Below are 11,601 nucleotides of genomic sequence, written 5' to 3'. Positions count from 1 at the left end.
AGAGGAGGCCATGTGGTTCAGGTTGTAGAAATCTGGTGACGTCTGAAGTTGCTCAGCATCCTCCTGGATGATCACAATCTACATATGTGCATTTTGTGTATACGTGTATTGTCATCACAATTTATAGAAATTGTGATTTGATGCATTTTTATTGGTCTGTTCACACATTATCCATTTCCTGTCTGTCCGTCCCAAAGAGGATCCCTCCTCTGTTGCTCTTTTTTGAATTCTCCCTGTCAAAGAGATTTCTTTGACTGAATCAAAGGTGAAAGGGCGGTCAGAGGGGGTGTCATCTGCTGTGTAGACTGAAAAGCCCCTTGAGACACATTTTGACTTGTGACGCTGAGCAATTTAAATACAACTCTTATTCCAAAAAGTTGGGATGCTGTGCAAAACATAAATAAAACAGATTGTGATCGTTTGCTCATCGTTTTTGATCTATGCTGAATTGAAAGCAGCACAAAGACGACTTTTGTAAAATCATCATTAATTTGCAAATGATTTCATTCTGTTTTTATTTAGAGCCCAGACCTGAAATCTGGTTTGTACAGTCTAATTTGACTTAATGTGTCTCAATGTGTCTTCATTTAAGGCATCTCTGAGCTGCAAAGAGGATTTCTCATCAAACAGGATGTCAGCCCCACAGCTTGATAGGGGCCTGAGGACACCCTGAGAGTCCCGGGTGCTACCCCTTTCATGGTTTGTGAACAGAAGAAAACAGTACAACAATTCACCAAAATACAGAATGGCAACATTACAGCAAAGGTTGCCATGATTACACCTGACCCGAGGATAAAAAACAAATGTTAAATGTGCTTTAATGAATCAGAGATTTAGTGTTCCACCCATTGAGAACACTCAGTGACATAAATCAAACACCCACAGGACAAGAAGGTCAAAGAGACTGCAGCTCCTACTATTATCTACTCTGTGTGTGTCGAGGTCATCTGTACTGGTCTATTTTGGGGGCGACAGATATGAAACATCCTCTAACCTCAGGAAGTCTGCAGGATGTTTTCTCCTCTGTGTGTCATCTCAAAGAAACTTAAAGGTGACAAACGGTGCACATAACCTGTTTAGTCAGGTCCTCAGGTGAGTGCCAACAGATGCTGTTTTGTACTCAGCGTGGTCTTAATGAACACAGTCTTCCTCACTGTCCTCATCTTCAGCTTCCTGCATGGTAGATGATGAAGATGCTCCTCTCAGTCCTGGTGGAGTCTCAGATCAGATGTCTCCATCCACAGGTCAACAGCTGACTCTGGGTCACATGACTCTGTGGTCGTCCCTGACAGGTGAATGTGCACCAGGACTGAGAGACGAGTCTGTGACAGACCAGATCTGGACTTGGTTTTTATTCTGTTGAGATGTGAGAATCTCCTCACATGCTGCTCAGAGTCAACAGAAGAGACAGTTCATGTTCAGTAACAGTCTGGACTCTTGTAGAGTACGACCACCACGGCAGGTTTCCTGCTGCTTTAAGAGCATCAGTCTCTTTCAGTGGAGTCTCTGTCAAGTTGAAAGGTGGTTTTTGTGAAGTCTCTGATCCATCAAAGAGCAGCCACCAGATTCCAGCTGACTGCAACTTGGCATGTAACTCCCCACTGATACTCCCAACTCTGCATTGTCCATGTTATTGTCCATATTATTTATTTATGTCCGTCTGTTCAGTAGTAGTATGTATAATTATTTCCCCAGTCTATGCTCACAGCACAGCTACAAAATCCTTCGTTTTCTTTATAAACTATAGATGAAGTCAATATGTTACAGTCTGTCTGTTACAGGTACACATCTCTGTTTCACACACATTTAAAACATAAAGACATAGGGAGATGAGTTATCTGTACCTGTTCACCTGAGCCTGCTCACCTGTCCACACAGGGAAACTGTGACGAGTCAGAGTGGAACAGTTTGGTTCTTGTTGTCGGCTGTTGATAATGATGGAGAGCGATAATGAGCTATAGCTGAAACTGCCTCAGAGGTTTCATTTCTTCATGTGTCTGTTATTAGTTACCAGGCAGCCATAATTATAATAACACGTGGAAGACAGTCATTACGGAAACTTCACTCCACCAGAGACACTGAAAGGAATGAAGTTCATTCATCATCAAACTGTACACAAACACAACGCACACACACAAAGTTATTACTCTTTGGTCGTAACGTTTTGACTTTATCCTCAAAATTTCCACAGAGTTAAAAGAGAAATTAACAGAAAAATTGAAAAAAGTATTCAATTAATATAGGCGCTGACAGTAAAACAACTTTTTGTTCAACATACGTCCTTTTTTATCAGTGACTCATACTTTAAAAAGCTTTGCATTGGTCCAACAGGCTGGCTGTCAAGCACCTTCACACTGATGTTAATTAAAAAAATACCTGAGAGACAAATAACTGCCGCAGGAAATCTATCATCCTGAAATTAATCTTTTGTTAATTAATGTCTAAAATCTAATTCCTGAAGTCTGTTTTCTGTTTCTGTCTGTTCCACAAACCCCCTCAGATAAAACCAAGTCACCCACAGAAGATCAACAACACAAATGTTTGTTTCTCTCTCCAAACTTTGCTGCTTTTTGAGCCTTAAAATGATGTTTACTGTCAGTTAAGATCTCTTTTGTAGAAGCAACTGTGCTACAAAATCAAATCAATCAACAAAAATGATCTCTCCAAATAATTTCGTGTTAAATTGAGCAACTCGTGTTTCCACCTCAGACAGAATCAGATTAAATTTTATTCATCTGAAGAGCAAACTTAAGCACTTAGGTCATATTAATTGTGGGCAGCGATCATTCAGACTTACTTAAGGGATTTATTAACATTGCTAAAAATATAGAAGATGAGCAGACTGATCCTTCAGGTCAGATAAAAACAGATTTAGAGTTTTTTCAGGACAAAAGGTAAAAATTAAATACAGTAAAAGTCTGAGGACTTGGTTCGGGTTGATGGTCAGTGAGTGAGAGGTTCGTCAGTTTGTTTCTTTCAGCTTGAATGGGAATAAAACCAGATCCTGCTGTGGGCCTCGTATTAGTTCTGGCGTGTTGCAGGTGTGGTTGCGGAGCTGCACGTGTCTGGTTTCTCCTCCGGGAGGGGCGGGGACAGTTCGGGGGGGCGGTGATGAAGAGGAGGAGCAGCTGGGCTCGGTTCAGTGTGTCGCAACGTTTTCTTCTTTTCTTTGTTTCATGTGAAAAGTTCTGATGGACAAACTCTGGCCGGATCAAACCGGATTCAAACCGAATTTAATGTGGATTAAAGGCTGAGGACCAGCGGGAACCGGAGCGGGACCCGAGCCGATCAGAGGAGACTGGACTCATCTTTAGGTTCGATTTCTGGGTTTTTGGATCAGAATCCGGATAATGGGTCGGGCAGACGGACGTACTGAGTGAAAACTTTTATTTTTGTCTTGGAGATGGCAGTTTTTCCCCCCAGTTGAGGATGACAGTGATCAGGCTCTGATCTATCCATATATTGTATTGATTGTGTATTGATCAGCGGGATGGCCGCTCTCCTCCTGCTGCTGCTCGCGATCTGGACCTGTGGACACGCCAGGAGCGCGTTCCCGCTGCGGTCCTCCTACAGCCTGTACGCCGGCGGACACGCGCACGGAGGTCGCGCGGCCAGCAGACACAGGTAGGTTGACACGTGCACGGAAAGCCTGATGATGATGATGATGATGACGATGACGATGATGAAGATGAGGGTGGAGATGAGGAAGGAGGAGGTGATGTCAGAGTTTGGTGACTTCACCACAGAGGAGTTTGAGTCTGTGTGCTTCAGGTTTGAAGTATTTTATTGTTGAAAACAGTTTAGCAGGTATTTTATTGTGAAAGAATGGACAGAGAGTGTCAGGAGGTTGCAGGGTTGAATCTGGGATTGTTTCTGCAAATTTGATGTAAAAAAAAAACTACATGAGAAATCAGTGACAGATCACATTATACCTGTGACATCACCTATCTGCTGTGTTTCCATGGAAACAAAGCTCTTAGTCGCTTCTGATGCTGTTTGTCTCCAGTTAGTTTTCGATGTCCATGAACATCTCAGCTGATTTAAATTTGTTTTTCATGTTTACATGCTTTAATGTGGTCTGAATTATCTCAACACTGTGATACTTAATACAATTCTGCTTCCACTGACACACACAGATAAACTATTTCTCTCAACACTTTAATGCTCTTGACTGACATCACTATCTGTCCAGTTATTACTTCACTAATACCAGAAATATAATTCTCATCTGCCTGTGTACATTCAAATTGCATATAAAGATATAAAGTGTAAATGTGTGTAAAAAGTGTCTCTGGTGGGGGTCAAAATTGTCGACATAAAAACAGAAACAGACTTAGAAAACAAATGATGACGTCCATGAAACATCTGACTTAAACGTCGCTCGTCTCTCCCAGTGAAGAGCTGAAAACATCAGATCTGTGAGGAGTGATGAGGAGACTGTAACCTTCCTCACATGAACACATGAAACTAAGAGAAATGTCTGATTTCCGTCATGTCTGTGAGGATGCTCAGTCTCAGGTACACTGCTGGGTCTTGAACTGAGGAGCTGTCCCTCCTGTGCCGAGCCATGCGTTTGTTTAACGGTTGTTTAGTTTCCTGATATACACGTCAGTGCATTCCTCGCTGCAGTGGACTCCAGATACTGGAAGCGGCCGCTCGAGTGGAAGAGTTTCAGTCTTAGTGTGTTGCTGGTTTGAAAAACACAGGATGTGGTGTTCGTTGAAAATCCTCCTGCGTTTTTGAGATACTCCAGACAAGCATGGAATGACGATGTTGATGATTCTTGTTTTTCTTTTCTTCACCGTGCGCAGTGTCGGTGTTCTTCCTGCATCCTGTCAGGGAATCCACAAGTGTAAGCTTTAAAGATATATAGCCTACATATAAGTATAGACACCAAAAGTATAAATATAGATGAACTATATATAGATACACCTAGATAAATATAGTAAATGGCATTTTTTTTGGAGAATGCCTACAGAAACTATTAGTAAAACATGGGTAAACTATTAATTTTCTGTGGTGTTGTTATCAGTCTTTATTAAACTTGGACTAGTTTAAGGCTCCATGCTCTGGTTCCACTGTGTTTCCAGCTAATAAGTCCCAGACAGTCATCTGCAAGCATCTATCTGCAAAACAATTTGGAAGAATGAAATGGCCTTAAAACAACATATTCCAAACCCACCTGTTCATTTTACACAAGTTCTAGTGGTAGCTGTTGTCAATAGCAACACTCGCTTGTGTAGTTGTGATGTTATGCAGGAATGAATAATCGTAACTGAAAAAGCAGATCAGTGTAACCGACATTATCTCAAATACAGGACTTGTGCTCCTCAAGACATAGAGAGCCATCTTATTCAAGGACTAGTCCTCACTGGGAAACCACTTAGAGTAAACTTCTAATTTACACTGTATGAGAAAATGATTTGTGTGTTATTATTGATGCTTTATTTGATGTGGAGTGAAATGCTGCTGATGATAAACAGCTGCTGTGATGTGCAGGTCGTCACAAGTGATTGTTGCTCCCAATATCTGAATCATGTGTCGAATGTCGCTTCATCTCTCAGTGGAAATGAAATGAGATGTTTACTGGTTTGAGTTTATGAGTGAACACAGGCTTCTGTATGCAGCACCGACACGACAACAACCTGTTAGCTCTGCTGCTAACTCTCTGAACTAGCTTTTACTTCTGAGGGCCACATATAAACCAGCACAAAGAGGATTTAAAATTTCGGTTTTATCCAATAGAACGTCTCTTTTACCTCAAACAGGGACAGAAAGTATCTTTTCAGTATTCACACATGGCCAGCGTCGCATCAACACAGTTCAGTCGCATTTTTCTTCATAAAATGTTAGCTTCTGGAAGAAACAATCCTTTTTTTCTGAGCTGAGCTTCTATTTTTGAATACAGTGTCACGTAACATGAAGCACTAACATGTCACCACAGTGTCAACTTCAGTCAGTGATGATGATGATGATGATGATGTACATGAAAGGCTTATTGTTGTCATTGTTGTGTGTTGTTGACATACTGAAGAGACTTTAATACATAACTTGTCCACTCGTTTGTCCCACTATAACCAGCCTCTCTCTCCCACTATAACCAGTCCTCTCAGTCTCTTTGTCCCAAAATAATGAGTCATGTCAGTGTCTGTCCCACTATTACCAGTCCTCTCACTGTCTTTGTCCAACTGTAACTACTATAACTTTAACCAACTGTTGCACAACTGCACTACTGTGCCCATATTTAACTGCTCAGATGTTTATCCTGCAGTTGGTCAGGTCGAGGTTCAGCAACAGTATGTGCTCAAAGAATGAGGTCAGCTGACGACCTGAATACACTGAATGACCAGGTTATTCCATCAATGGATTTTTTCTTCCCTGATGGTGGGACGGCTTCATCGGGCTCAAATTGTGAAAGACTGGTTCAGGGAGCATGAGACATCATTTTCACACATGGATTGGCCACCACAGAGTCCAGACCTGAACCCCACTGAGAATCTTTGGGATGTGCTGGAGAAGGCTCTACCATCATCAATGCAAGATCTTGGTGAAAAATTAATGCAACACTGGATTGAAACAAATCTCTAGCTAAAGGCGGTCCAATGAAAGAGTGTATGACCTTTTTATTTGGTGGTGACTTTTTTTGGCCGGGCAGTCTGTCTATCTATCTATCTATCTATCTATCTATCTATCTATCTATCTATCTATCTATCTATCTATCTATCTATCTATCCACCCATCCAGTCTTCTCAGTCTCTTTACTCCAAAATAACGAGTCCTGTCAGCCTGTCTGTCCCACTATCAGTCCTCTTACTCTTCTCTTTGTACAGATCTCCCGAATAAGATGGAAGAGCTAACGGCGTTAACCAGACTGCAGCGCGAGTATCGGTAGTGTAGCGTCATGTGCTTTACGGAGATGTGGCTGAACGAACTCACGCTGGACATGCATGTCGTTATGGATTATTTTGATCTGCTGAGAGCGGACAGGTGAGCGACGGAGTGCGGTAAGAGGAAGGGTCCCACTGGGCCGATCTGATCACAACCTGGTTCATCTGCAACCTACTTGCATGCCTTTGGTAACGGCCAACCATCAGGTATGTGAAGACATGGTCAGATGAGTCCAGTAAGGCACTGAGGGACTGTTTTGACGCCACCGACTGGGAAGTGTTGTGTAGTCCTCACGGGGAGGACATCGACAGTCTGACAACATGCATCTCGGACTACAATAACTTTTGTGTGGACAACACCGTGCCAACCAGGAAGGTGCGGTGTTTCCCAAATAACAAACCCTGTCTGGGGACAGAACTGAGTTGAAGAGGGTGCAGTGGGAGCTGAAAAGGGAGATCAGGAGAGGCAAGGAGAGCTACAGATATCTGTTCTCTGGATATCTGCTATAGGAGGAAGCTGGAGGAGCGCCTGCAGGGGAACAACGCCAGAGATTTTTGGAGGGGCCTAAAAATCATCTCAGGCCACAGCAGTGACAACGGCAGGGGCCCAGAATCTGGAGACCAGGATTGGGCAAATGAGCTGAACCTGTTCTTTAACAGGTTTGATTCTACCCCCGTTCCCTCCCCCATCCACCAGAGCCCAGACCAGACAGCGTTACCTCTCAACATCCCCTCCCTTCCCACCAGTGCATCCATGACACCAGCAGCTCCGTCTTCACACCACTTCACCCCCCTCCAATGTTTGTTGAGTTTCTCAGATACTCTATGTCTTGAATGACGATGTTGTTGTGTTTGCTCTTGCGTTCTCTTCGTGTTGGTGTTCTTCCTGGATCTTGTGGCTGTTTTCACAAAGGTCCAGTTAGGATAAATGCATCCCTGTTTGTGCTCCTTCTCTTGTGCCTGGACAGTTGATGGTACACAATCAGCTCAGCGTTTCAGGGTTCTGATGACTCCCAACTTGTGCTCCAGTGGGTTTTCAAAGTCAAACAGTCAGTATTGGTCTGTTTGTGGGTTTCCTGTATACTCCATGTGGAGGCTCCTGTCCTCTTCACTGTGTACAGCACAGTCCAAAAATGCAAAGTTGTTGTTCCTGACGTCCTCCTCTGTGAACTTGATGTTACTGTCTTCTGAGTTTAATCGTTATCTGAAGGTTTACGCTTCCCGGGTTTTGAATTTGACCCATTGTGACGTCCACAGATCTAAACCAGTGGTTTTGCTGCTGGTTTGTTCCTGTTAGCTATTTCATGGCTCTGCCTCCTACTTCTTCCATGTAGAGGTTGGTTGGATGCCTCCTACCCAGAAGGAAGCATCCAACAAACCCAAGATAAGTGAGAGGAACTTGTTACATAAAGCGGTGCAAATTCTGTCATGAACACATGGTTGGAATTTAGAAACTGTGACACATTCAGGGTGCCCTGATAGTAGAGCGTGTTTCCCACGTACTAAGACTGTGTCCTCACCACAGCAGCCCGGGTTCAGTTCCAATCCACGGCCCATTTCTGCATGTTGCCCTCCATCTCTGTCCTCCCTTTCTGTCTCTCTTTGCCTCTCTATCAAATGAAGGCCCAAAACATCATACACCATATGTGTATTAATCCCTTTCTTAATCCGATTAACAGTTACGGTGTTGACATGTACGGTTTATTGCTACCATTATCTTAAAGTACATGTGCCGTGATGAATGATGGTCCAGATCGCCCAACCCGATTGCATCCATGGTGCTACTAGAGGTTAGAACTTTTTAAATCTCTGATCTGCTGGTGTTAACACACACACACACACTCACACACACACACACACACACACACACACACACACACGCTGTAAACAGACAAACACACATCTGGAAACACACACACACATCGCTCTGTTTGGCAGTGAAGCAGCTGTGATGTCATCAGCAGCAAACAGAAACAAACGCCTGAATGATTCATTTCCTGTAGAGAGAGAGAGTGTGTGTGTGTGCATGTGTGTGTGTGTCTGTATGAGAGAGAGAGCCAAAGAATCTTGCAGACATAAAACTGAAGCTCAGCTTCAGTTTTATTCTCTCATTCTATTACTTGAGATTAGAAATATGAATTTAAATATAAACTCTGAAACTGAACTGGACTGGTCTGCGACCACCAGAGGGGAGCCGGTCCTTTCAGCTGAGTTAGATGATGACATGTGGCTTCCAAGCCTGCTCCACTCCCTGCAACTCGGAGCTGTGGTCCTGGCCAAGTGTGGCAGGAGTCATCCTAAGCACCCCCTCCCATCGTTTCAATCAGAACCTCTTTAGCTGAACAACAAATTCCAAGAACTGGACGAGGGGGATGGACCGCACAGTCAGCACCAGCTTGGCAACTATCCATCTTCTGCCCAGGTTTCCCCTCTTGAGCTGGTTGGAAATGCCCGGCCGTCACAGACCTCACCTGTCACTGGCTGCCCTCAGCTCAGCTTCCATCGCTGCCGGGGGTTGGCTTCGCTCCTCAAACCCAAGTGCTGCCTGTCTGGAAAGCCTCGCTGGCTCCTCCGAGGAGTCTGTGTTCCTCTGGCTTTGCTCCTGCTGCTGCTCTCATCGGTCGCTGGGGAACTGAAGCTTCGAGTTGCCAAGCAACAGCCTCGAAATCTTGTAGATTTGGGGAGTATCTGCAAAGAGGAGTGGTCCAAAATTCCTCCTGAGATGTGTACAAACCTGGTCATCAACTACAGGAAACGTCTGACCTCTGTACTTGCCAACAAGGGTTTCTCCACCCAGTACTAGGCAATGTTTTGATGGGGGATCAAATATTTATTTCACTCAATGAACTGCAAAACAATTAATATATTTCATTTAATGTGATTTTCTGGATTTTCTTTTTGATATTCTGTCTCTCACTATTGAATAGCACCTACCATTAAATTTATAGACCGTTCAAATATTTGTCAGTGGGCAAACTTACAAAATCAGTGAGGGTTCAAATAATTATTTCCTCCACTGTAACTAGTATGCAGGTGCGCAGCTGAGACTCACCAGAATAACTTACTGAAATTATATCCACTCCTGTTATTAAGTCCAATTCAGTCTCTTAATTTGATAACAGTTTCTAGCGAACGTTAATAGGTGTGTTAATAAGCCTAATAATTTAAAGCTGCAGTGATTGCCTCAAAAGGCTGTGCAACAAATTATTAAGTTAAGGGTACCATCATTTTTGTCCAGGCCTGTTTCGTGAGTTTATTTTTTAAAATAATTCTGTTGAACCACGGTTCAAAAGCAATGTCTGATTTTCATCGGTTAATTTTCATTGAATTTTTATTTATTATTACTTTTGTCAGATTCACATTATTTCTGTGACCATTGTGGGTTTTTCTTTCATTAACCGAGGGCTACCAACAATGAGCTGCCAACCCTTTTTCTGAATTAATCAATAGCAATCCATTTATAGAAAGCTGTGATGATTTATGAGTTTGAGTCAAAAATTGCTGCAACTCCACCTCCTCGGCTGCTGCCTCAAAGAATATGAGTATTAATGTGACTTGGAGGATTAGCTTTATTTAGGCTAACATACTCATCATGAGACAGCCAGGTTTCAGTCAGACAAAATAAATTGATGTTAACAATAAGTATATAATACAGCTTTAAAAGAAAGATCTGATATTTAGGAGTGCACATTTAATTCTCCCATCGTGTAATGTTGCAGTGGTGGTGTTAATTTTTGTTTTTAGTTTAGTCTTTGCATAGAACTCCCCTCCTTTACCTTATTATTACTTAACTTTACCTTAAAGTTAAGTAAAGTTAAGTGTTTATTCATTTATATTTTCTGTGTGTGTGAAGGACTTTGTGTTTTAAAAAGTGCCATACAAATAAAGCTTTGCTTACACAACAGTGAACACACACACACACACGTCTGTGAACACACTGTAAAAACACACACACAGAAAACACACAAACACAGTTGTCAACACTCATTCTGTAAACACACACACACATGCATCTGTCAACACACTCACACTGTAAAAACACACACGCACACACTGTAAACACATACGCAAACATTTGTAAACACACATACACATCTGTAAACATGCACTAAACACAAACACACATCAGTAAACATACACAAACACACACATCTGTAAACATACATACACATCTGTAAACATATGGAAAACACACAAACACAGTTGTCAACACTCATTCTGTAAACACACACACACACACATGCATCTGTCAACATACTCACACCGTAAAAACACACGCACACAGTGTAAACACATACGCAAACATCTGTAAACACAAGTACACATCTGTAAACATACACACACAAACACACATCAGTAAACATACACACACAAACATACACACAGATTACCAAACATTTAAAATCCACTCTTTCAGCAGAAAATACATGCATTTTAGTAATGATTCTGATATGAACTGAATATTATCACCTTAAGCAGCTTTTTCCCAAAACTGGAACCTAGACATTGAGTCTGAGGCATCTCCATTTGGAATTGAAGCAGCTGTGATGGCTAAGCAGCAAACAAACGCCCTAATGACTCATTTCCCTTAGAGAGAATGACATCGCTGCCTGTGTGAGAACCCTTCAGACAAAAAATCTCTAATTTTCTCTGTGGAGTCTGGTTGATGGCTTACGTTTATTGTCTTTAAAATTAAAAGAACATTCAATAATTG

At 42.3% G+C, this 11,601-nt stretch overlaps 1 protein-coding gene across 1 annotated transcript in view; it reads left to right on the top strand.

Moving 5' to 3' along the window:
- Positions 1-3,215: 3,215 nt before the first annotated feature.
- Positions 3,216-11,601, top strand: part of LOC121617683 (EMILIN-1-like) — a 39,609-nt gene continuing 31,223 nt past the window's right edge. The window contains exon 1 of the mRNA XM_041952921.1: positions 3,216-3,624. Within this exon, the coding sequence (XP_041808855.1) occupies positions 3,491-3,624 (134 nt within the window). The 5' untranslated portion in view covers positions 3,216-3,490. The remainder of the gene's footprint in view (positions 3,625-11,601) is intronic.

This window comes from Chelmon rostratus, chromosome 1 (assembly GCF_017976325.1).
Source record: "Chelmon rostratus isolate fCheRos1 chromosome 1, fCheRos1.pri, whole genome shotgun sequence".
Classification (NCBI taxonomy): Eukaryota; Metazoa; Chordata; class Actinopteri; order Chaetodontiformes; family Chaetodontidae; genus Chelmon; species Chelmon rostratus.
The sequence above is the reverse complement of the archived record's forward strand: the minus strand, read 5'-3'. Positions and strand labels throughout refer to the sequence as shown.